The 27442-nt window shown below is 48.5% G+C and overlaps 1 protein-coding gene across 4 annotated transcripts in view; it reads right to left on the reverse strand.

Annotated features, from left to right (window-relative positions):
* The window catches only part of PIWIL4 (piwi like RNA-mediated gene silencing 4), a 733536-nt gene that overhangs the window by 442745 nt on the left and 263349 nt on the right, over positions 1-27442 (reverse strand). For all 4 annotated transcript variants that reach the window (XM_063951459.1, XM_063951461.1, XM_063951460.1 and 1 more), the window contains exon 5: positions 9536-9661. In XM_063951459.1, the coding sequence (XP_063807529.1) occupies positions 9536-9661 (126 nt within the window). The remainder of the gene's footprint in view (positions 1-9535; positions 9662-27442) is intronic.

Raw genomic sequence — 27442 nt, forward strand, 5'->3', positions numbered from 1 at the left:
GATACTAGTAATTCCCCTTCCTCCAGGCCTGAGATCACCGCTCTCAGAGACTCCATCTTGAATTTGAATTAGCTCAAGTAGGGGTTCAATGACTTTAGGTTTAATATTGGCCTTACTGAACCATCTGGTTTTGGTACCACAAACAGGTTTGAGTAATAACCCTTGTGATGTAGGTTAGGTGGAACAGGAACAATGACATTTGACCTTAGCAACTTTTGAATGGCTTCCTGTAGGATAGCACTTTCTGTCAGCAAAGCTGGCAAGCTCGATTTGAAGAATCTGTGAGGCGCAAGTTCTTGAAACTCCAGTCTGTAACCTTGGGTTACAATATCCAGTACCCAGGGATCCAGGCATGAGGACGCCCAGACATGACTGAAATTTCTTTGTCCTGCTACCACCTGACCGATCTCCAGGCTGGGAGGTCCACCATCATGCCGTGGATTTTGAGGAAGCAGAACCAGGTTTCTGTTCCCGGGAACCTGCGGATGTAGGTTTTCGGGATTTGCACCGGCCACCTCTAAAGAAAGTGGAGGGGGGGTTGGACTATTTTGCTTTAGCAGTCCGAAAGGACTGCATCGCAGACGTAGGAAATGATTTCTTAGTCTGTGGTGCAGCAGAAGGAAGAAAGGTTGACTTACCAGCAGTTGCCGTGGAGATCCACGCATCTAACACTTCCCCAAACAGAGCCTGACCTGTGAAGAGTAGGTTCTCCACACTGTTCTTGGATTCCACGTCCGCAGACCATTAGTGCAGCCAGAGTCCCCTGCGTGCCGCGACAGCCATGGAAGAAGCTCTTGCGTTCAGATGTCCAAGGTCTTTCATGGCCCCCACCATGAAACCTGCAGAATCCTGTATGTAACGTAAAAATAATTCAATGTCACTTCTATCCATAGAATCTAAATCCTCTAGTAAAGTGCCTGACCACTTTACAATGGCTTTAGAAATCCATACACAAGCAATAGTAGGCCTTAAAGCTACGCCATTTGCTGTGTATAAAGATTTGAGTGTAGTCTCAATCTTGCGGTTGGCTGGCTCTTTTAAAGCGGTGGACCCAGGTATAGGTAAAACCACTTTTTTAGACAACCTAGAAACAGAAGCGTCTACCACAGGCGGGATTTCACACTTTTTTCTATCCTTCTCATGGAAAGGGAAAGCAATGAGAACCCTTTTAGGATCTAAAATTTTTCTCCGGGTTTTCCCAGGATTTTTCAAACAATGCGTTCAATTCTTTAGACGTAGGGAAGGTAAGGGAGGCTTTCTTATTGTCAGTAAAATAAGCCTCCTCCACCTGCTCAGGAACCTGATCAGTAATGTGTAAAACATCCCGAATAGCCTCAATCATGAGTTGCACCCCCTTAGCAAGGGATACCTGTCCCCCCGTATATTCCCATCACCGCCCTCTGAATCAGAGTCGGTATCCGCGTCGACACGCATTATTGTTGCAAGAGCACGCTTTTTATGATATACATCAGGGGCCTTGTATGAGGTAGTGGGAGTTGAATACGATAAAACCTCTACAGATCTTATTAAAACCTGTGTTTCAGTCTCGTTATGAGCTATCCTAGATGAAATCTGGGATATCATTCCCTTAAGAGAAGCCACCCACTGGGGTTCGGATTCAGAGGGCTGAGACAGTATATTACATTCCTGAGTACATGGAATAGACTCCTCAGGAGAAGATACACACTCTGCAGCACAAGAAACAGAGGCCCTCATTCCGAGTTGATCGTTCGCTAGCTACTTTTTGCAGCCATGCAAACGCAAAGTCGCCGCCCACGGCGAAGTGTATCTTCGCTTTGCAAGTGTGCGATCGCATGTGCAGCCGAACACGCAGAAAAAGATTTTTTGCAGTTTCAGATTAGGTCTGAACTTACTTAGCCCTTGCAATCACTTCAGCCTGTCCAGTCCCGGAAATTGACGTCAGACGCCCGCCCTGCAAACGCCTGGACATGCCTGCGTTTTCCCTACCACTCCCAGAAACCGGTCACTTGGCACCCAAAAACGCCCTCTTTCTGTCAATCTCCTTGCGATCACCCGTGCAAATGGATTTGTCGCTAGAAGCATTGCCCAGCAACGATGCTGTTAGTACCCGTACGATGCGCGTGCGCTTTGCGGTGCATATGCATGCGCAGCAGTAACCTGATCTCTGCGGTGCGAAAATCGTCAGCATGCGATCAACTCGAAATGACCCCCAAAGTCCCTAGACATGGTAATGTGAGATATATAAACATACACATACACACAGGAAAATGCAGACACAATTTCCCCCAGAGTACCTTCAGAGAGACACAGAGTATAAGGAGCCAACACACACTGCGCCCCATTAGGCAGTTATATGATAAATGCCTGGCGCTGAGTAACCTTAATAGATTACACAGCAAGAATAACAGTGAATAACACTCCCCCCCCCCCTTCTATAACCCCCTGGTACCGCACAGGATAGCTGGAGTTATGTGGAGGGCAGCGCTCCCTGTCAGCGCCTCTTGTCTGTGATCTGCAGGGAGAAAATGGCGCTGGTGAGTGCTGGATTCGCTCTGAGAAGCTCCGCCCCCTGTAATGGCACGTTTTCCCGCACTTCTGATTTTATACTGGCCTGAGGTAAAGCGTTGCTAGCAGCAGTACAGAGTCCCTGATAGCCATAGTGACCAGTGTTTAGGGTATTGCGCTGGCCCAGGGCGCCCCTCACAGAGCCGCACAACTGTACCTCTGAGCCCTCCGGAGCGCAGCGCCTACCCTTGTGCGCCATTCTCGCCGGTGACCCGCTTATCGGGGCGCCGGCATCATACTGACCACCTCGATCTTCTGGCTCTGTTAGGGGGTGGCGGCAGTGCTGCGGGAGTGAGCGGTCGCCTCGGAGGCTAGCGATCATCACCCTCAGGAGCTCGGGGTCCTGTCAGCGGAGATAGGGGTCATTAACCTCTTGGGTTGGATCCTACTCCCCCCCTAAGTCCCACGAAGCAGGGAGGCTGTTGCCAGCAGTCTCCCTGTACCTAACTCTAAATAATAAAACTAAAAGAACTCCTAGGAGCTCCCCTAGCTGTGTCCGGCTCCACCGGGCACATTTTCTAAACTGAGTCTGGTAGGAGGGGCAAAGAGGGAGGAGACAGCCCACACTATTAAACTCTTTACGTGCCCATGGCTCCCAAGAGACCCATCTATACCCCATGGTACTAATGTGGACCCCAGCATCCTCTAGGACGTATGAGAAACTTAATTTCATTCCAAGGGCTGAACTCAGTGCTCTCCAGAATTTAGCCACAAATTGAGGCCCTCCATCAGAAACTATCTCTTGTGGAAGTTCATGTAACCGGAAGAAATCTGATATGAACAATTTTGACAGCTGTGGAGCAGTTGGAAGACCTGTGAGTGGGACAAAGTGCGCCATTTTGAAAAATCGGTCCACTATGACCCAAATGGTGTTTCGTCCTCTGGAGACAGGCAGGTCAGTTATAAAATCCATGGAGATGTGTGTCCAGGGTTTTTGTGGAACCGATAGACGATGAAGAAGACCAGATGGTGATCCTCTTAGACTTTTATGTTGGGCGCACTTTGGGCAGGCAGCTATGAATTCCAAAACATCCGTCTTCAGATGAGGCCACCAATAGGAGCGTTGGATGAACTTAAGAGTCTTGAAGCTACCTGCATGACCCATACAAAATGAGGTATGAGCCCATGTGAGCAGTCTTTTTCGGAGTTCTGGTGCAACAAAGGTTCTTCCCGGTGGAGGTAGTGAAGTAGTATGAGTTGCAGCAAAGGTAGCAGTATCTAGGATAAATTGTCTGTCTGGAAGATCTGTGGACTCATCTGAATTCAATGAACGAGAAAGTGCATCTGCTTTCCAATTAAGAGACCCTGGCCGATAACTGAGCTTGAAAGATAAACGGGAGAAGAAGAGTGCCCACCTGGTTTGCTGTGGGTTTAAACATCGGGCAGTCTGAAGATATAAAAGATTTTTGTGATCTGTGGTTACAGAGATTGGGTGCTAAGCTCCTTCCTGCAAGTACCTCCACAAGAAAGTCGATTTTCCCTTAGACGTCTCAAGACTTCTCTGACCTGTTCCCGATGGACCTTCAGATCTTTGGAAAATTTTAGAATTTTGTCCAGATACACAACCAGGCACTTATAGAGGAGATCTCAAAATACTTTGTTGACATAATTCTGGAAGACTGCTGGAGCATTGCATAAGCCAAAGGGCATCACCAGATATTCGTAATGCCCGTCGCAAGTATTGAACGCAGTCTTACACTCGTCTCCCGTGCGAATGCGTATAAGGTTATAAGCTCCACGCAGGTCCAATTTAGTGAAAATGGTAGCCCCGTTTACTCGGTCAAATAGTTTGGGAATCAAGGGCAAGGGGTATCTGTTCTTAACTGTAACTTCGTCGAGGCCCCGGTAGTCGATGCAAGTCCGTAGGCCCCCGTCCTTCTTAACAAAAAAAACCCTGCCCTGGCTGGAGAAGAAGAAGGGTGAAGGAACCCTTTGGCCAAATTCTCCTGTATATACTCAGACATCGCTTGGGTTTCCGGGAGCGATAAAGGATACATTCGGCCTCCGGGAGGTGTTTTACCAGGCAGTAAATCGATAGGACAGTCCCAAATTCGGTGGCGAGACAGGTTCCCTGCTTACTGAAGACGTCCAGAAAGGGCTGATAGGCATCCGGGAGATCAGTGGAGATCAGCTCACTCCCACAAGGGCGAAGCCCAATCCAGAGCCTGTCCGGTCAAAAGTGAAATGATGTATGCGATTTTGGTCCGATCAGATGGAAAGTTAGCTGACTGAAGCTCAAACTGGATCTCGCATTGATTGAGGAACCCTCCGCATTGCTATAGACTACCATCAAATTTGCTGGGTGGCGGTAGTTGTAAACGAAGAACTGGAATCGACACAGGAGGATTAGGTGCTGGCGGATTGGAAGCTGGAGCCGGAGTCCGAGATGTGGATATGGCTGCATGAAGAGAATCCAAACGAGTGGGCATATTCTGCATGAACTGTACAATCTGTGTCTGTATGGCCTCCTGTTTATTTAGACAAGTCAGAATATCCACAGAGACATCGCCGTCGGTAGCCTGCTCACTTGCCGGATCCATTGGGCCAGTGCTTACTGTCACGCTCGGCGTAAGTTGACTGAGTTTGGGAACCACTGGTGTAAGCAACCTATAACTGAACAGAGAACAGGGTAAGCCTTGGGACAGGGCATTAACGTGGATCTCTGTATTCTTATTATAGAGGTTGTCCATGTTGGGGCAATCTCCTTGTGATTTGTGACTGAAAGACGAGGCTGAAGAACATGGACTTTGAATAAATGAAGACGTCTGCGAGAACTGCCATTAGCACCTGGAGCTCCTCTACGAACTGGGACCCCATAAGTGCTTCCACGAGTGGCGACTGCCTTAGAAAGCAGGACTGCAGTAGCGTTTAGGTAACTGATAGATGAGAGCAACCAGGACCAGGGCACCAGAAGTAACCTGGGAGCACAGAGCTGGAAAACCTTTCAGAAGGAGGTAACCTGAAGCACTGGCAATCTCCCTCTGGGCCAGCCCCCTTTTGTAAGGGGAGAACACGCAGGATTGGCTGGACACAGAACGGGAACTTAATTGGTAATGCTCTGGTCTCTAACATTGCTGCCCCAGCACGGGAGACATACTCAGCTGTTAGCACACAGCTTTAGCCAGCTTCTGACTCTGACACACTATACTGTGTCACACTAAAGGACCTTACCGCAGCGATCCCCGCCGCAGCGCCCGGCTCTCCAGACCCCCGGCCCGCCGCCAGCAGCTCCCTGCCGATGCAGCCACGCCAACCAGCGGGACGGCAACCCCCGGGAGCACCCACCGGAGGTAAGGCACCGGAGCCTGACACACGGAGCAAGAGAAACCTTTGGACCTTAGGAGGGATGACTAAAGAGCAACACCATCAAAGACAAATGGGCGAGGTCCGGGTGTATACAGAGACCCTGAGACAACAGATCAGGTTGTAGTGGAAGTGGAAAGGAAACTTCTATGGAGAGACTGTAGAGATTGGAGAACCAATGGCGTCTGGGCCAGGCCGGAGCAACCAACAGGACGGTACCTCCTTCTTGCTTCTGTGGTAGAAAGGAGAGCGGGGGGGGAAATGGACAGCAGAAGGTCTCGTGTCCTGACCCTGTGCATTGGAATCTTGTGGTTGTGTGGTGAGGCCATGAGGTCCACGTCCGGCTGACCCCATTTGTACACTATAAGCTGGAAGACCTTTGGGTGTAGAGACCACTCGAAAGTGAACACGCTGACAGCTGGGGAAGTCCGCTTCCAGTTGAGAACTCCTGGGATGAACAATGTCAAGATTGCCGGGAGATGACATTCGGTCCATCGGAGGCTGTGAGCCACTTCCTGCATCGCCAACAAAATGCGAATGCCTCCCTGATAGTTGAGGTAGGCCACTGAAGTGGCACTGTCGGACTGAACCTGGACCAATCTGCGACGAAGAATGTCCCATGCCAGCGTGAGTGCACTGTAGACAGCTCATAGTTCCAGGACGTTGAATGGCAAGAACTTTTGGCAGGTGTCCAACGGCCCTGAAAGCAGTTTTGCCAGAACATGGCCCCCCAGGCACAGAGACAGGCATCCGTGATCATTAGAATCCAATCCGGGATTCAGAAGGGCCAGCCCTTGTCCAAGTGGAACGTGTGGGGCACCAAGTTCAAGTTAGAGACAGACGAACATCCAGATAGGACCATCATCTGGGACCTGATCAGTGGTTGTCTGTTCCATTTAAATAGGATGAGGTGTTGCAGTGGTCTGGAGTGGAACTGGACGTATGCCACGTCGAAGGTGTAGACATCATGGACCCCAAGACCTGCATAACTGAGTGGATTGAATCTCAGCAAATGTACAGCAACTTGCAGACCCGTTGCTGTAGAGAGGAAATATTGTCAGCTGGTAGGAAAATTTGTTGTACCTGGGAGTCCTTGACAGCTCCCAGATGCACCATCCTTTGAGAAGGCAGAAGGGATGACTTTTTTAAACTGATGAGCCAGCCGTACTGCTGTAGGAAGGCAATGGACTGCTGAAGATGGCAGTGAAGGACTTTCAGAGAGTGTGCAAGGATCAGCAGTTTGTCAAGGCAAGGGAGTAGTCGGAAGACGTAGTTGTGACGCCATAACAGCCACAAATTTGGTAAATACCATGGGAGCAGTAGAAAGAACAAAGGGCAGGGCCTGAAAATGGTAATGTCATTGAAGTACAGCAAACAGTAGGAACAGTTGATGAGAAGGTGCTATAAGGACATGCAAATAGGCATCCTGAATGTCTGGGGACACCATAAAGTCCACAGGTTCCATAGCTAGGACAATAAAGTGGAGGGTTTCCATAAAAAACCTGGGCATCCTGACAAACTTGTTGAAGGATTTGAGATAGGGAATAGGTCAATAAGACCCTTTGGGGTTCTGAACCAGGAACAAGGTAGAGTAAAAACCTGTCTGGCGTTGGAACAAGGGAACTGGAACAATAACCCGATTGTAGAAGGGACTGAATGACTGCTTGGAGGGTTAAAGCCTGGCTTTGGTCCGATGGAGACCTGTGCAAAAGAATTGTTGAGGGGGGCCTCTCCGGAATGAGAAAGCATACCCGTGTTCTGACATCAGAAGTGTCCAAATTGAAGAAGGTAGACTCCCACCGAGGGATTCCCCAGGAGGGCTTGTTGCTAGATTTGGTACTTGGACGTCTGGCAGTCCAGGCCTTGGTCCTGGGATTGGTGGTCTTTGTGGAAGGCAACTGTCTAGGGAAGAACTGACCTTTTCCCTTGCCTTATGGGCGAATGGACCGAACGGTAGATGGCCGAGATCACAAAGCAGAGGCTGAGGGCAGGAAAGCAGTCATGACCGCCACCAGAGTAGCCACAAATGTATCCAATTCTGAGGCAAAGAATATATCTCCAGTGTAAGGCAGCAATTCTAGGGCCTTCAGGGAATCGATGTCTGCTTTCCATGAACGTATAGTAGCCAGTGGATGCGGTGCGCTTCCACCGAGGTAGAAGATGCCCTAGAAGTCAGGAGACCAGTATTCAGAACCACTTCCCTGAGGTAAGAAGCAGCATCCCTGATATGAGTGATGTGGGACATAAGGTCCCGGGAAATGTCAGGGGGAAGGCCTTCCTTCAGAGCTATGCCCAGTTTTCAATGGTCTTGGCTACCCAGGCAGCGGTCATCGCAGGCCGAGCAATGGCTCCTGTAACGGAATAAACAGATTTGAGACAGGCTTCAATCCTCCTATCCGTAGTCTCCTTTAAAGAAGATGTTGTAGGGAAAGGTAAGGTAGAGGTTTTAACCATATGTACCACATGGGTATACACAGCTGGGGGAAGTTCACACTTAGCACAATCAGCAGCTGGAATAGGGTAAAACGAAGCTAGGTGCTTCGGCAGCTGAAACTATTTACCAGAGGTATTTCAAGCTTTACGCAGGAGTTCTGTAAGATGCTCAGACTGAGGAAAATTAGCTTGAACTACCTTCTGGCACTTAAAAAGATGGGTCTTCTTTGATTGGGAAGCGGGTTCCTCCTTTTCCATTTGAAGAATAGAATTAACAACCCTTGCGAGCGCAGATACATCTGAGGTAGACTGGTGATTCTCCTCCGCTGAGGGAGACTCAGTGAGAGAGACGTCTGCCTCCTCTGCCTCTCCAGATGATGCCTCAGAATCTGAAAGCTGCGTAGACTGTGAGGATGGCACAGCACACCTAGTGGCATTAGTGGGCAAGGGTCTGCCACCCTGTAACATCTGATGAAGGCCGGTAGAAGTAGCACCTAGACTGCACTGAGTTGGAAAGAATTACTACCCAGGGAGGGGTCAGAGCGTGGCCTGGCATAGTAGGGTGCACCTCCGGGGGGGGGGGGGGGGGTTCAGCCACTGGGGGTGGGCCAGCAGGGAGAGGGCTGAAGTCCCTTATGCTGACATACACCACAAGTTCCCTGGCATCTTTGTAATAAATACCTGGGCACTAGTATGTTTGCCCTAGTGGTCTAGTGGAGTCCTCGACGAACCGGTGTCCACATCAGACCCTCCGGTCTGTCTCCTGAGACCAGAGGTAGGACTGAGTACAAGACGCGGTTTCCAGCGAGCGGAAACCCACATTACGTGTTGGCCCTGTGCCAGTTGCAGTCTTGGGGTCCTCCTGTGGAGCAGTGCTAGCTGCGGTCCCAGACACTCTGCCAGAAGAACCAGAACTGAGGTCATAGTTTCGGCACTGGCGGGGAGTGATGGATCAGCAGCACTGGCATCTAGAGGACTGCCTACCGCTGCTGCTCATTTCCAGAAAAATAAATAACTAAGAAGGAAAATAAGAAAGCTTGGCCTGCTTAATAGCAGCCCCACTGTGAAACAGAGCCTGAGCTTGAGGCGGGATACAGGGCTGAGGCATCCACCCCTTTCAACAATATACCTAAAGCTTTAACTGTTTGCTGCTCGGTCCTTTACCTCCACCTACTCCCATGTGGAGTCCAATAGAACCCAAAGAAGAAATACAGATAGACAGACAGACAGATAGATAAAAAAACAAGCATACCTGTCTTACGATCCTTCACGTGAGCCATGGTCTGCCGGGTGTTAATACCCATATCTTGTATATTACGTCCAAGGCGCCGACCCCTCTCTGCAATCACGTACCTGCCATCTCCAGCCGAGACGGTACCTAAGGACGGTGAGATGGGAAGGTGAGTGCTACTATTCTGTGGGATTCATACATATACAAGGTTCACCAAGCAGTTTCTGTGAAATATGTGAACTAAAGTCTCCTTTGAGCTGAACAATCATGGAACATAAATACAGAAATAAGGGTAAATATAATAACCTGCAGAATGCAAGCAACTGCTACTTCCCAGCTAGTCTGCCTTATGTTTCACAGGCATAACCAGCTTGGTTTTAAGTAAAACATTGGGCAGACACGCCAAGAACTTGCTAAGTGGTCCCTAGAAGTTACTTGTGAAGTTAGATGTGTTTTGGTTCATCTGTGTCTGCTAAACAATCCATTAGGGTACTGACTGAAAACTAGTGATTCAAGCTAAATGGGAATGGGAGCTATCTATTGCAGTGTTTCCCAACTTCAGTTTTCGGGGACACCTAACAGTGCATGTTTTCTAGATCTCCTAGTTGGTGCAACAATACAGGCATTACTTATACATTTTAAAAGACCCACACATCGAGTTAATTATTTCACTTGTGATACTGAGAGACCTATAAAGCTTGCACTGTTACAGGCCTCTGAGGACTGAAGATGGGAAACATACACACAGCCTTTATGGTTAGTGCATAGGTGTGCCCAGTCTTTGGTATTGGTATTATGTTATTCTGAATACCTCCGTCAATATTGTAATACACCAATTGAGAATAGGCTAGTTACACATACAATTTACACTCAAAAGCAAATTATTTTATTATGAAACCAGTTGTTATCTGTAAAAAGGAGTTTTATGATAAGAACTTACCCTTGTTAAATCTCTTTCTGCGAGGTACACTGGATTCCACAGGGAATAACATTGAGGTGTAGAGTTGGATTTTGATCCGAGGCAGCAACAGGCTAATGCTTTGATTGTTCCCGGATGCCTTGCACCACCTCCTCTATAACCCCGCCTCCGTGCACAGGAGCTCAGTTTTGTTAAACAGTCCAATGCAGTTGCAGGTAAAAGAGATGATAACAGTTAGTAGCCACAGCGAACCACATTCTCACGACAGGAGAAGGTACCAGCAGCTAATGTCATACAAACCCAAAAAAGCTAAGTACATCAAGGTGGGCGTCCTGTTGAATCCAGTGTACCTCGCAGAAAGAGATTTAACAAAGCTAAGTTCTTACCATAAATCTCCTTTTCTGCAGCAGGGTACACTGTATTCCACAGGGAATAACATCGGGGATGTCCTAAAGCAGTTCCTCTTGGGAGGGGACGCCCAAGAGCCCGGCGTCCAAAGGAAGCATCCTTGGAGGCAGCAGTATCAAAGGTATAGAACTGAGGTGCTACTTCACTGAGGACCACATAGCCGCCTTGCACAGTTGTTCAAAGGGTCGCACCATGGCGAGCCTCCCAAGAAGGTCCAACAAACCGAGTAGAATGGGTTCTGATGGTAGCAGGAGCTGGAAATCCAGCCCGTACATAAGCATGTGCAATCACCATTCTTATCCATCTGGCCAAGGTCTGCTTATTAGCAGGCCAACCACGTTTGTGAAAACCAAAGAGAACAAAGAGAGAATCAGATCTCCTAAGCGAAGTTGTTCTTTTCACATAAATATGGAGAGCCTGTACCACATCCAAAGACCTCTCTTTGGGGGATAAACCTGGAGAGGTAAAGGCCGGAACCACAATCTTTTGGTTAAGGTGGAAAGACGACACAACCTTAGGCAGATAACCAGGACGAGTTCTAAGAACTGCCCGGTCACGGTGAAAAATCAGAAAAGGTGACCGACAGGACAAGGCAACTAAGTCTGAAACCCATCTAGCAGAGGCGATAGCCAGCAAGAACAGGACCTTAAGAGTAAGCCATTTAAGGTCCACAGACTTAAGAGGTTCAAACGGAGACTCTTATAAGGCGTCCAGAACAACCGACAGATCCCAAGGAGCCACAGGAGGAACATAGGGAGGTTGAATCCATAAAACACCCTAAGTGAATGTATGAACATCAGGAAGAGATGCAATTTTTCTCTGAAACCATACTGAAGGCTGAAATATGAACATTGAGGGAAGCCAGACGAAGGTCTGAGTCCAGGCCCTGTTGTAGGAAAGCCAAAAGATTGGCAGTAGTGAACTTGAATGCATCAACATTTTTAGCAGCACACCATGAGAAGTAAGAATTTCAGACCCTATAATAAATCTGAGCAGAAGCCGGTTTACGGGCCTTCAACATAGTTTGAATGACCGCCTCAGAAAACCCTTTGACCCTCAGTACTGAAGCTTCAAGAGCCACGCCGTCAATTCTGTCGGGCCAGATCCTGGTGGATGCAAGGGCCCTGAACGAGGAGGTCTGGGCGTTGCGGAAGCAGAAGAGGACGCTCTATCGAGAGACCCTGCAGGTCTGAGAACTAGAGATGAGCGGATTCGGTTTTACTCGGTTTTACTCGGTTCTCAAAACCGAATCTTATTGGCTCACGGATGTCACGTGTTTTGGATAGCCAATAAGATTCGGTTTTGAGAACCGAGTAAAACCGAGTAAAACCGAATCCGCTCATCTCTACTGAGAACCAATACGTCTGGGCCACACCAGAGCGATTAGAAGTAGTATTCCTCCTTATTGCTTGAACTTCCGTATTACCCTGGGCAGGAGTGACACCGGAGGGAACACGTACGGCAGCCAAAATTTCCATAGAATTGCCAGTGCGTCCACGAACGCTGCTTGAGGATCTCTTGTCCTTGCTCTGAAGATCGGAACCTTGTGATTGTGTTGAGACGCCATCAGGTCTACGTCTGGTAGACCCCACGTGTCCACTAGGAGTTGAAAGACCTCCGGATGAAGGCTCCACTCTCCGGCGTGTACGTCCTGACGACTGAGGAGGTCGGCTTCCCAGTTGAGGACTCCCAGAATGAACACTGCCGATATGGCTGGCAGATGGCGTTTCATACATTGAAGTATAGTTGACACTTCCCTCATTGCCATGCGACATCGAGTGCCGCCTTGATGATTTATGTACGCCACTGTGGTGGCGTTGTCTGACTGTACTTGAACAGGCCTGTTCTGTACCAGAGGCAGGGCTAGTGTCAATGCATTGAACACTGCCTGCAATTCCAGAATGTTTATCGGGAGGAGAGATTCCTCCCTGGTCCACAGACCCTGAAGAGAATGTTGCTCCAACACCGCGACCCAACCCCGCAGACTGGCATCCGTCATCAGAAGGACCCAGTTGGAAATCCAGAAAGGACGACCCCTGCTCAAATGCTGGCCCTGTAGCCACCAGGTCAGTGACCAGCGAACCTCCGGAGTTAAGGAGATCATGTGAGTCCTGATCCGGTGAGGCAGGCTGTCCCATTTGGAAAGAATTAACCTCTGGAGAGGGCGGGAGTGAAATTGAGCGTACTCTACTATGTCGAAAGCCAACACCATGAGGCCCAGTACTTGCATCGCTGAGTGTATTGACACACGTGGGCGGGATAGGAAGTGTCTTACTTTGTCCTGAAGTTTCAGGACCTTCACCGGAGACAAAAACAACCGCTGGTTGTGTGTACAGGTGCACCATGCTCTGACCAGGGACCAGGGTGGATTTCTTCCAGTTGATGAGCCACCCGTGGGCTTGTAGGAATTGGACCGTCAGTTCCAGATGACGAAGGAAAACCTCTGGTGAGTTCGCCAAAATCAACAAGTCGTCCAGATACGGCAGGATCCTGATGCCCTGACGGCGGAGGAGAGTCATCATGACCGCCATGTGGGGAAAATTTGTGGAGCCCTGGTCACACTAAAAAGGCAAGACCTGGAATGGAAATGTAGGTTGCTAATAGCAATCATCAGGTATTGCTCATGCGACACGGCAATAGGAATATGCAGGTAGCATCCTGTATGACCAGGGATACCATATAGTCCTTGGGCTCCAAAGCCAGAACAATAGAGCGAAACGTTTCCATACGGAATTTGGAAACTTTCACAAATTTGTTCAAATACTTAAGGTTGAGAAAAGGCCGAGAGGACCCAATTGGTTTCGGAACTAGGAACAGCGTTGAATAGTAGCCCCTGCCTCTCTGAGCCAGAGGCACCGGTACTATCACTCCTGTATCCAGGAGAGATTGTACCATCAAATGGAGAGTTTTTGCTTTTACCTGATCCAAAGAGATGTGTGTTGAGCAAAACTGGCGAGGGGGACATTTCTTGAAAGAGATGGCGTATCCGTGAGCGACGACTTCCCTTACCCAGGCATCCAAAGTGGTCTGTAACCACACCTGGGCAAACCGTAGATGTCAGCCTCCCAGGGGGAGGCCAGACCCGTCATGCAGCAGACTTGTCTGTTTTGGAAGCAGGCTGACAGGCAGACCAGGCACGTTTAGGTTTGGGCTTAGTGAATTTGGAAGTTCGAGCATGTTTCGGGTAAGCCTGACCCTTTGATTTACCTGGAGGTCGAAAGCAACTAAAGGAAGTACGCTTATCCTTCGGAGCCGAATGAGTAGTACTAGGCAGACATGCAGTCTTAGCTGATGCCAAGTCAGCAACAATCTTGTTGAGATCTTCCCCAAAAAGTATGTTTCCCTTAAAAGGGATCACCTCCAAGGTCTTTTTAGAGTCCAGATCTACGGACCAGGACAGCAACCAGATAATCCGGCGAGCCAGAATGGACGTAGTAGACGCTTTGGCCGCCAGGACACCTGTATCAGATGCTGCCTCCTGAATATAATGAGAGGCTGTAATAATATATGAAAGACATTGTCTAGCATTATCAGGAAAATCAGACGGTAGTTCCGCTTCAACTTTCTGTACCCAGGCTTCAATACCTTTTGCCGCCCAAAAAGCCGCAATAGTGGGCCTATGCACAGCTCCTGCCAGAGTGTAAATCGACTTCAAGAAACCCTACACACGCTTATTCGTTGGTTCCTTCAGCGAGGTGACGGTAGTGACAGGAAGAGCAGAGGTGGTGGTGTTTCCCAATTTTTACTTAACTCTGCAGCGAGGGGATAACGAGCTAGCATCTTTTTAGACAGGGAAAATTTATTTCCTGGAGATTCCCAGGATTCCTGACATATGTCAACCAAGTGGTGAGAATGGTGTAAAAACAGGATTTTTATACCTACCGGTAAATCCTTTTCTCCTAGTCCGTAGAGGATGCTGGGGTCCACTTTAGTACCATGGGGTATAGACGGTTCCGCAGGAGCCATGGGCACTTTAAGACTTTTTCAGAGTGTGAACTGGCTCCTCCCTCTATGCCCCTCCTCCAGACCTCAGTACAGGAACTGTGCCCAGGGAGACGGACAATTCGAGAAAAGGATTTACATTTACGTTAATGGTGAGATTCACACCAGCTCACACTTCAACCATGCCGCACAACATGGCGTACAACATAACACATGCCAATGAGCATGACCATTGCAGCAACGTGCTGAAACAATTGAATACAACTAGAAAAAGGTTTGCACTTATTTTCAATTGCGCACTTTAGCCGCAAAGAATCGAATGGTGTCCCAAAGAGAGGGTGTTCCCTCACCCTCAGATAAACTTAGAAGAACGTTTTTGGTATGGGGCACAGTCTGCCGTTGTTGTTTCCTTCTCTTAGCCAACGCGTTTCAATCAGTTCACTGATCTTTGTCAAGGCATGATATGATATGATATGATGATACGCAAAGGTATCCAGTTGTGGAGATCTATACAACAGAAATAGAGGATCTACCTTTCTAAGTTAAGTTGATCTTTTTCCTACTTTTACTTGAAATTTAGAGCGCAAAGGGAAAAGTGCCCCATACCAAAAACGTTCTTCTTAATTGAATACAACACCTGTGTAAAACTATAACAAATTAACTACTGCAGGTAAAGTACGCACTGGGTTGGGTGCCCAGCATCCTCTACAGACTAGGAGAAAAGGATTTACCGGTAGGTAATAAAATCCTGTTTTCTCATATGTCCTAGAGGATGCTGGGGTCCACTTTAGTACCATGGGGTTATACCAAAGGTCCAGTACGGGCGGGAGAGTGCGGATGACCCTGCAGAACCGATTGACCAAACTTTAGGTCATCAGCGGCCAAGGTGTCAAACTTGTAAAACTTAGCAAACGTGTTTGTCCCTGACCAAGTAGCTGCTCGGCAAAGCTGTAATGCCAAGACCCCCCTGGCAGCCGCCCAGGATGAGCCCACCTTTCTTGTAGAATGGGCATTCACCAAATTCGGTATCGGCAAACCTGCCGTGGAATGAGGGAGCTGAATCGTACCTCTGATCCAGCGCGCAATCGTCTGCTTAGAAGCAGGACACCCAATCTTGTTGGGAACATACAGGACAAACAGTGCATCTGTTTTCTGTGTCAGAGCCGTTCTTGCAACATAAATTCTCAAAGCTCTGACTACATACAGAGACTTTGAAGCAGCGAAGGTGTCAGTAGCCACTGGCACCACAATAGGTTGGTTTACATGGAAAGAAGAAACCACCTTTGGAAGAAATTGCTGACGAGTTCTTAATTCAGAGCTAATTTCATGGAAGATCAAGCAAGGGCTCTTGTGAGACAAGGCCCCTAACTCAGACACCCGTCTTGCGGATGCCAAGGCCAACAGCATGACCACTTTCCAAGTGAGAAACTTTAACTCCACCTCCTGGAGAGGTTCAAACCAATCTGATTGAAGGAACTGCAAAACCACATTAAGATCCCATGGTGCCGTAAGAGGCACAAAAGGAGGTTGGATGTGCAGAACCTCCTTCACGAACGTCTGCACTTTCGGAAGGGAAGCCAATTGTTTCTGAAAAAAAACGGACAAAGCCGAAATTTGGACCTTGATTGAACCCAATCTTAAGCCAGCATCCACACCCGCCTGAAGAAAATGGAGAAAACGTCCTAACTGAAATTCTTCAGTTGGAGCCTTCTTGGATTCACACAAAGACACATATTTTCTCCAAATACGGTGGTAATGTCTAGACGTTACTCCTTTCCTGGCCTGAATAAGAGTGGGAATGACTTCTTTGGGAATACCCTTTCTGGCTAGGATCCGGCGCTCAACAGTGATACCGTCAAACGTAGCCGCGGTAAGTCTTGATACACGCACGGCCCCTGCCGCAGCAGGTCTTCTCGAAGAGGAAGAGGCCGAGGATCTTCTATGAGTAACTCCTGAAGATCTGGATACCAAGCCCTCCTTGGCCAGTCTGGGACTATGAGGATCGCCCGAACCTGTTCTTCTTATGATCTTGAGAACTTTTGGAATTAGTGGAAGTGGAGTACATCGACCGAAATGCACACTGGGTCACTAGTGCATCCATTGCTATTGCTTGTGGGTCTCTCGACCAGGAACAATATCTCTGAAGCTTCTTGTTGAGACGAGATGCCATCATGTCTACTTGAGGAACAACCCAATGACCTGTCACCTCTGCGAAGACGTCTTGGTGGAGGCCCCATTCTCCTGGGTGGAGATCGTGTCTGCTGAGGAAGTCCGCTTCCCAGTTGTCTACTCCTGGAATGAAAATAGCCGACAGAGCTGTTGCATGTCTTTCTGCCCAGAGGAGGACCTTTGTCACCTCTGCCATTGCCGCTCTGCTTTTCGTTCCGCCTTGACAGTTTATGTACGCGACTGCTGTTACATTGTCTGACTGGATCTGAATCGGTTGATCTTGAAGATGCACCGCTTGTAAAAGGCCATTGTAAATGGCTCTCAACTCCAGAATGTTTATGTGAAGACAGGTTTCTTGACTCGACCATCTTCCTTGGAAGCTTTCCCCCTGTGTTTCTGCTCCCCAGCCTCGGAGACTTGCATCCGTGGTTACTAAGACCCAGTCCTGAATCCCGAACCTGTGTCCCTCTAGGAGGTGAGAACTGTGTAGCCACCACAGGAGCGAAATTCTGGCTTTGGATAACAGGATTATCCTCTGACGCATGTGTAGATGGGATCCGGACCACTTGTCCAACAGGTCCCACTGGAATACTCTGGTATGGAATCGGCCAAACTGTAGGGCCTCGTATGCCGCTACCATCTTCCCCAACAACCGAATGCATTGATAGATCGACACTTTGCTTGGTTTCAGAACTTGTTTGACCATTCTCTGGATTTCCAGAGCCTTTTCCACTGGAAGAAATACCCTCTGTACTTCTGTGTCCAGTATCATCCCCAGAAACGATAATCTTGTCGTCGGTTCCAACTGTGACTTTGGAAAATTTATGATCCAAACGTGCGCTCTCAGGGAGAGCGCAATGCTCTGCACCAACCTTTCCCTGGACCTTGCTTTTATCAGGATATCGTCCAGGTAAGGATTATATTGACTCCTTGCTGTCGAAGGAGGACCATCACCTCCGCCATCACCTTGGTAAACACCCTCGGTGCCATGGAGAGTCCGAACGGCAACGTCTGAAATTGGTAATGACAATCCTGCACTGCGAATCTCAGATAAGCTTGATGTGGATAGATAGGAACATGTAAGTAGGCATCTTTTATGTCCACTGACACCATGAATTCTTTTTCCTCCAGACTGCAAATCACTGCCCTCGGAACTACGAAAAGGCTTGAATAAAACCCTTCTCCTTGTTGCGACAAGGGAACCAGGACAATCACTTGATCCTGACACAATTTTTGTATTACTGCTGATATCACTTCCCTGTCTGGGACAGAAGCTGGTAAGGCCGATTTGAAAAATCGGCATGGGGGAATGTCTTGAAACTATAGCTTGTACCCGTGGGACACTATTTGTAAGACCCACGGGTCCAGGCCAGATTGAACCCAAATCTGACTGAAGAGCTTCAGACGTGCCCCCACCTGAGCGGACTCCCGCAAGGGTGCCCCAGCGTCATGCTGAAGATATGGCAGAAGCAGAGGTTGATTTCTGCTCCTGTGATCCTGGAGACGCTGTGGACTTTTTATCTTTTCCCTTCCTTTTCCCGCAAAGAAAGGGGAACCTTTAACCTTTTTGTATTTATTGGGCTGAAAGGACTGCATCTGAAAGTGATGTCTTTTTTGCCAGCGCAGGAGCATTAGGCAAAAATGTCGACTTACCTGCAGTAGCCGCAGAAACTAAGGCATCCAGCCCATCTCCAAACAAGGCCTCGCCTTTATACGGGAGAGCCTCCATATTCCTTTTGGAATCTGCGTCTGCGTTCCATTGGCAAATCCACAACGCCCAACTTGCTGAAATTGCCATGGTAGCGGCACTTGATCTCATGAGACCAATATCTTTCATGGCTTCCAGCACGTACGCAGCAGCGTCTTTGATGTGACCTAATGTTAGGAGTATCTCGTCTCTATCTATCGTGTCAATGTCTGATGACAAGTTTTCTGACCACTTTTCAACAGCACTACTCACCCACGCACAGGCAATGGTAGGCCTGAGTAGCGTCCCATTGGTCACATAAATAGATTTCAACGTAGTCTCTAACTTGCGGTCTGCCGGCTCCTTTAGTGAAGTCGTCCCAGGCACAGGGAGAATCACCTTTTTTGTTAACCGTGAGAGGGCACTGTCTAAAATGGGGGGTGATTCCCACCTTTTCCTGTCCTCTGCAGGGAAAGGATAAGCAACCTGAATTCTTTTGGGAATCTGAAACTTCTTTTCAGGGTTTGACCAGACTACCTCAAAGAGACTGTTCAGTTCATGAGATGGAGGGAAAGTTACATTAGTTTTCTTCTCTTTATTAAAGTAAGCCTTCTCCTGTAGTAAAGGACGGGGCGCCGTAACTTCTAATACCTCCTTTATAGCAACAATCATGTATTGAATGTTTTTGCTAACTTTGGATCTATTCCCCTGGAATCAGTGTCGACACAGGAATGAGAGTCCGTGTCGGTATCAGTTTGTACTACTTGTGCAAATGACCTTTTTTGTGAACCAGAGGGGTCCCCTGTGGATAAAAAGGCAGAACTATTAAAAATCACGTCTTCCACGGATTTTCTCCAGTTTTCTGCATGAGACAGACTTATCCAATCTCTTACTAATATGATTCACACTATCACGTAATTCTTTCTCCCATTCAGGCTTGTGGAGCATCGGCAGCGCCACCACATTACAACTCTGCGTCCCTAAAATGGCTCCCTCAGGGGAAGAGCTCCCTGCCTCAGACATGTCACACACGTGCACAATCACACCACAGACACTCCGGGGCTACTGGTGACAGACCCACAGTAAAATCTGTCAGAGGGACACAGAAAAGGAATTGCCAGTCCACAACTCAGCGCCAAAAGAAAAAATCCCTGTGTTGCGTCTTTTGTACAGAGACTTTCAAGCGCTTATAATGCCAATAATAGGTATTAGCACCTAAAACATTACCCTCCCCCCCCCTTTTTTTGCACCCTGATACTTGTCAGATGTGGAGAGGAGGATCAGCGTGTCTTCCCCTGCTGCTGCTGGGCGAAAATGGCGCTGAGAAGTGTGATGGCTGTCTGAGGAAGAAGCTCCGCCCCCTGTAATGGCGCGTTTCCCCTCAGGCAATACAACTGATTTTTATACTGGCGGGGGTTGAGGACCTTGTAAAACATAGTATGCTACCTCTTGCCAGTGAGAGTAGGGTTCATGCTGCCCAGGGCGCCCCCCCCCCCCCCTTCCTGCGCCCTGCCGCGCTCTGTTATGGACAGCATGCTCGCGCAGCGTTCCCACTCGCAGCGCGTTACTTAAGCTGTCATGATGACCGGAGGTTCATCTCTGCAGATCTCCGGTAACACTACTCACCAGTCTTCTGACTTCTGGCTCTGTTAGGGGGGTGACGGCGTGCTGTGGGAGTGAGCACATAGCCGCAGCTAGTGTTCAGTACCCTTCAGGAGCTAATGGTGTCCTGTCAGCAGAAGCAGAGCCATGACACTATATAGGAAGTTGGTTCCTACTTCTTCCCCCTAAGTCCCACGAAGCAGGGAGACTGCTGCCAGCAGTCTCCCTGTAAAAATAAGAATTTACTTACCGATAATTCTATTTCTCATAGTCCGTAGTGGATGCTGGGGACTCCGTCAGGACCATGGGGAATAGCGGGCTCCGCAGGAGACAGGGCACATCTAAAAAAAAAGCTTTTAGGTCACATGGTGCGTACTGGCTCCTCCCCCTATGACCCTCCTCCAAGCCTCAGTTAGGTACTGTGCCCGGACGAGCGTACACAATAAGGAAGGATCTTGAATCCCGGGTAAGACTCATACCAGCCACACCAATCACACCGTACAACTTGTGATCTGAACCCAGTTAACAGTATGATAACAAAACGAAGTAGCCTCTGAAAAGATGGCTCACAACAACAGTAATAACCCGATTTTGTAACAATAACTATGTACAAGCATTGCAGACAATCCGCACTTGGGATGGGCGCCCAGCATCCACTACGGACTATGAGAAATAGAATTATCGGTAAGTAAATTCTTATTTTCTCTAACGTCCTAGTGGATGCTGGGGACTCCGTCAGGACCATGGGGATTATACCAAAGCTCCCAAACGGGCGGGAGAGTGCGGATGACTCTGCAGCACCGAATGAGAAAACTCCAGGTCCTCTGTAGCCAGAGTATCAAATTTGTAAAATTTTACAAACGTGTTCTCCCCTGACCACGTAGCTGCTCGGCAAAGTTGTAATGCCGAGACCCCTCGGGCAGCCGCCCAAGATGAGCCCACCTTCCTTGTGGAGTGGGCCTTTACAGATTTAGGCTGTGGCACGCCTGCCACAGAATGTGCAAGTTGGATTGTGCTACAGATCCAACGTGCAATCGTCTGTTTAGACGCAGGAGCACCCATCTTGTTGGGTGCATACAATGTAAACAACGAGTCAGTTTTTCTGACTCCAGCTGTCCTTGAAATATATATTTTTAATGCTCTGACAACGTCCAGTAACTTGGAGTCCTCCAAGTCGCTAGTAGCCGCAGGCACCACAATAGGCTGGTTTAAGTGAAATGCCGAAACCACCTTAGGGAGAAATTGAGGACGTGTCCTCAATTCTGCCCTGTCCGAATGGAATATCAGATATGGGCTCTTGTATGACAAAGCTGCCAACTCTGAAACTCTCCTGGCAGAAGCCAGGGCCAACAGCATGGTTACCTTCCATGTAAGGTATTTTAATTCTACCGATTTTAACGGCTCAAACCAATGAGATTTGAGAAAATTTAGAACCACGTTCAAATCCCACGGTGCCACTGGAGGCACTATTGGGGGTTGTATATGTAGTACACCTTTGACAAAAGTTTGTACATCAGGCACTGACGCCAATTCCTTCTGGAAGAAAATTGATAAGGCCGAAATTTGAACTTTAATGGACCCCAATTTTAGGCCCATAGACAATCCTGCTTGCAGGAAATGTAAGAATCGACCCAATTGAAATTCTTCCGTTGGAGCCTTCTTGGCCTCACACCACGCAACATATTTTCGCCAAATGCGGTGATAATGTTGTACAGTCACTTCCTTTCTAGCCTTAATCAAGGTAGGAATAACTTCCTCTGGAATGCCCTTTTCTTTTAGAATCCGGCGTTCAACCGCCATGCCGTCAGACGCAGACGCGGTAAGTCTTGGAACATACAAGGTCCCTGCTGAAGCAGATCCCTTCTTAGAGGTAGAGGCCACGGATCCTCCGTGAGCATCTCTTGAAGTTCCGGATACCAAGTTCTTCTTGGCCAGTCCGGAGCCACCAGTATCGTTCTTACTCCTCTTTTCCGTATAATTCTCAGTACCTTTGGTATGAGAGGCAGAGGAGGGAACACATACACTGACTGGTACACCCACGGTGTTACCAGAGCGTCCACAGCTATTGCCTGAGGGTCTCTTGACCTGGCGCAATACCTGTCCAATTTTTTGTTGAGGCGAGACGCCATCATGTCCACCTTTGGTTTTTCCCAACGGTTCACAATCATGTGGAAAACTTCTGGATGAAGTCCCCACTCTCCCGGGTGAAGGTCATGTCTGCTGAGGAAATCTGCTTCCCAGTTGTCCACTCCCGGGATGAACACTGCTGACAGTGCTATGACATGATTCTCCGCCCAGCGCAGAATCCTTGCAGCTTCTGCCGTTGCACTCCTGCTTCTCGTGCCGCCTTGTCGGTTTACGTGGGCGACTGCCGTGATGTTGTCGGACTGGATCAACACCGGCTGACCCTGAAGCAGCGGTTTTGCCAGACTTAGAGCATTGTAGATCGCTCTTAGCTCCAGTATATTTATGTGAAGAGACGTCTCCAGGTTTGACCACACGCCCTGGAAGTTTCTTCCCTTTGTGACTGCTCCCCAACCTCGTAGGCTGGCATCCGTAGTCACCAGGACCCAGTCCTGTATGCCGAATCTGCGGCCCACTAACAGATGGGCAGTCTGCAACCACCACAGGAGAGACAACCTTGTTCTCGGTGACAGTGTTATCCGCTGATGCATGTGCAGATGCGATCCGGACCATTTGTCCAGCAGATCCCACTGAAATGTCCGTGCATGGAATCTGCCGAATGGAATCGCTTCGTACGAAGCCACCATCTTTCCCAGGACTCTTGTGCATTGATGTACTGACACAGTTCCTGGTTTTAGGAGGTTCCTGACAAGTTCGGATAACTCCCTTGCTTTCTCCTCCGGGAGAAACACCTTTTTCTGAACCGTGTCCAGAATCATTCCTAGGAACAGCAGACGAGTTGTCGGGGACAATTGAGATTTTGGAAGATTCAGAATCCACCCGTGTTGCTGAAGCACTACCTGGGTTAGTGCTACACCGACTTCCAGCTGTTCTCTGGACTTTGCCCTTATCAGGAGATCGTCCAAGTAAGGGATAATTAATACGCCTTTTCTTCGTAGAAGAACCATCATTTCGGTCATTACCTTGGTAAAGACCCGAGGGGCCGTGGACAAACCAAACGGCAGCGTTTGAAACTGATAATGACAGTCTTGTATCACGAACCTGAGATACCCTTGGTGTGAGGGGTAAATTGGGACATGCAGATAAGCATCTTTTATGTCCAGGGACACCATGAAGTCCCCTTCTTCCAGATTCGCTATCACTGCTCTGAGTGACTCCATCTTGAACTTGAATTTCTGTATGTACAGGTTCAAGGATTTCAGGTTTAGAATAGGTCTTACCGAACCGTCCGGCTTCGGTACCACAAATAGTGTGGAATAATACCCCTTTCCCTGTTGTAGGAGGGGTACCTTGACTATCACCTGCTGAGAATACAGCTTGTGAATGGCTTCCAAAACCGACGTCCTTTCTGAGGGAGACGTTGGTAAAGCAGACTTTAGGAACCGGCGAGGGGGAAACCTTTCGAACTCCAGCATGTAACCCTGAGATATTATCTGCAGGACCCACGGGTCCACTTGTGAGTGAGCCCATTGATTGCTGAAAATCTTGAGTCGACCCCCCACCGTTCCTGGGTCCGCTTGTAAAGCCCCAGCGTCATGCTGATGGCTTTGTAGAAGCCGGGGCGGGCTTCTGTTCCTGGGCAGGGGCTGCGTGCTGCCCTTTCTTACCCTTTCCTCTGCCTCTCGGCAGATAAGACTGTCCTTTTGGTCGCTTTTTATAGGAGCGAAAGGACTGCGGCTGAAAAGACGGTGTCCTTTTCTGTTGTGAAGGGGTCTGAGGTAAAAAGGTGGACTTGCCGGCAGTTGCCGTGGTCACCAGGTCCGAAAGACCGACCCCAAACAATTCCTCTCCTTTATATGGCAATACTTCCATATGCCTCTTGGAATCCGCATCACCTGACCACTGTCGCGTCCATAAACTTCTTCTGGCAGATATGGACATCGCGCTTACTCTTGATGCTAGAGTACAAACATCCCTCTGAGCATCTCGCATATAAAGAAAAGCATCCTTTAATTGCTCTAGAGTCAATAAAATACTGTCCCTATCCAGGGTCTCAATATTTTCAGTCAGAGAATCCAACCACACTACCCCAGCACTGCACATCCAGGCTGAGGCTATTGCCGGTCGCAGTATAACACCAGTATGTGTGTATATACTCTTCAGTGTAGTTTCCAGCCTCCTATCTGCTGGATCCTTGAGGGCGGCCGTATCAGGAGACGGCAACGCCACTTGCTTTGATAAACGTGTGAGCGCCTTATCCACCTTAGGGGGTGTTTCCCAGCGCGCCCTAACCTCTGGTGGGAAAGGGTATAATGCCAACAACTTCTTTGAAATTAGCAATTTTCTATCGGGGGTAACCCACGCTTCATCACACACATCATTCAATTCCTCTGATTCTGGGAAAAATACAGGTAGTTTTTTCACCCCCCACATAATACCCCTTTTTGAGGTACCAGCAGTATCAGAGATCTGTAACGCCTCCTTCATTGCCGTGATCATATAACGTGTGGCCCTATTGGAAAATACGTTTGTTTCTTCACCGTCGACACTAGATTCATTTGTGTCGGTACCCGTGTCGACTGACTGAGGTAAAGGACGTTTTACAGCCCCTGACGGTGTCTGAGACGTCTGAACCGGTACTAACTGGTTTGCCGGGCGTCTCATTTCGTCAACTGACTTTTGTAGTGTGCTGACATTATCACGTAATTCCATAACTAAAGCCATCCATTCCGGTGTCGACTCCCTAGGGGGTGACATTACCATCATCGGCAATTGCTCTGCCTCCACACCAACATCGTCCTCATACATGTCGACACACCCGTACCGACACACAGCAGCAACACAGGGAATGCTCTAATCGAAGACAGGACCCCTTAGCCCTTTGGGGAGACAGAGGGAGAGTTTGCCAGCACACACCAAAAGCGCTATAAATGTATATAAACAACCCTAGAAGGTGTTGTTTACTATATATGCGCTCTTAATATATAAATATCGCCAATTTATGCCCCCCTTCTCTTTGTTACCCTGTTTCTGTAGTGCAGTGCAGGGGAGAGTCCTGGGAGCCTTCCTCACCAGCGGAGCTGAGCAGGAAAATGGCGCTGAGTGCTGAGGAGAATAAGCTCCGCCCCTTTTTCGGCTGGATTTTTCTCCCGGTTTTTAAGAAACTGGCCTGGGTCAAAATACATACATATAGCCTTAATGGGTATATGTGATGTATTTCTTTTGCCACTAAAGGTAATTATATTGCTGCCCAGGGCGCCCCCAGCAGCGCCCTGCACCCTCCGTGACTGAGTCAGTGAGCCGTGTGACAACAATGGCGCACAGCTGCAGTGCTGTGCGCTACCTTCATGAAGACTGTGGAGTCTTCTGCCGCCTGTTTTCCGGACCTCCGTTCTGCCGTCTCTTCAGCGTCTGTAAGGGGGATCGGCGGCGCGGCTCCGGGACGAACCCCAGGCTGACCTGTGTTCCGACTCCCTCTGGAGCTAAGTGTCCAGTAGCCTAAGACTCCAATCCATCCTGCACGCAGGTGAGTTGGAAATCTCTCCCCTAAGTCCCTCGATGCAGTGATCCTGTTGCCAGCAGGAATCACTGAGATTGAAACCTAAAAAAAAACTTTTCTAAACAGCTCTTTAAGAGAGCCACCTAGATTGCACCCTCTCGGACGGGCACAAAAACCTAACTGAGGCTTGGAGGAGGGTCATAGGGGGAGGAGCCAGTACGCACCATGTGACCTAAAAGCTTTTTTTTAGATGTGCCCTGTCTCCTGCGGAGCCCGCTATTCCCCATGGTCCTGACGGAGTCCCCAGCATCCACTAGGACGTTAGAGAAATAAAAAACCTAAACAAAGTCTTTTAGTAGAACTCAGTAGAGCTCCACTAGAGTGCGACCAGTCTGCCTGGGCACATTTTCTAAACTGAGGTCTGGAGGAGGGGCATAGAGGGAGGAGCCAGTTCACACTCTGAAAAGTCTTAAAGTGCCCATGGCTCCTGCGGAACCGTCTATACCCCGTGGTACTTAAGTGGACCCCAGCATCCTCTAGGACGTATGAGAAACTAATTTAGTAACCTTCTGACGTTTAAACTTATCTGGTTTCTTAGAGGTAGCTGTAGGCTCTTCGTCATCATCAATTTGAATAATCAGCCTCAAAGCCTCCGAGAGGTCAGGAACATCCACTTGTGTCAGAGATTCCCCATCAGAAGCATCTGCATCAGTATCTGAAGGGTCAGTGTAAGCGCCATCTTCATCGGATGAAGTATCCGAAACATTTGAGGATTGTGAGGAGGTAATGACCCGTTTAGATGACCCTTTGGTCTTAGGCAGGCGAGGGTTAGGAGTTTGTTTAGCCAAAAACTGATTTAATTGCAATAACTGAGAGGACAGGGTATCTGCCCATGGCGGATTAACTGCAGGGACAATATGTGGCTGTAATGGCACAGGAGGTCCCATAGGAGGTGCAAGTCTAGTTACCAGCACAGTCAGTAAATTAGAGAAGGTAGCCCACGGCGGGTCGTGATTTGCCCCCGGTGCTGCAGGCTGATTGTGGGCTATAGTACCCTAGTACCTGAACCCTCAGCAGCAATATTTTCCTCCGGGTAATCCATGGAGTCAGCACTGCCTGGTGCAGGATCAGCCATGGAGCTACCACCCTATTTAGCAGACATTGGGGTATATGCAATTGCGGTCGAATTGCCGCAAATGTCGAAAAACGGGGCATTTTCGACACAAAAAAATGATTCGACAATGCAATACAGTACTTTTCGTCAAAAAACCTGCCGTTTCAGATTCGACTTTTTGCAATTCGTCATTTTCAAAATTCGACATGTCTGCAATGGTAAAAATGCGGCTTTTCGACAAAAGTATATTCAATTGAAGAATGTCGATTCAACAACAGTGCTTTTCGACAGTCATTTCGTCAATTTCAGTCCGCCTCATTTTGCTGGCGGGATCTAATAAAAAATTTTAAAAACATGTTTTTTTTGTGTTTTTTTTATTGCTAATAGCATATCTATTTATATTAGAAGGGATTATGTACTTGGTTTGTCCATTAGGAGCCGCAAGTATTATTTATATATTTTTGAAAAGAATATTATTATTTTTTTTACTGACTAAAATAATA

Source organism: Pseudophryne corroboree, chromosome 2 (assembly GCF_028390025.1).
Source record: "Pseudophryne corroboree isolate aPseCor3 chromosome 2, aPseCor3.hap2, whole genome shotgun sequence".
In the NCBI taxonomy this organism is placed as follows: domain Eukaryota; kingdom Metazoa; phylum Chordata; class Amphibia; order Anura; family Myobatrachidae; genus Pseudophryne; species Pseudophryne corroboree.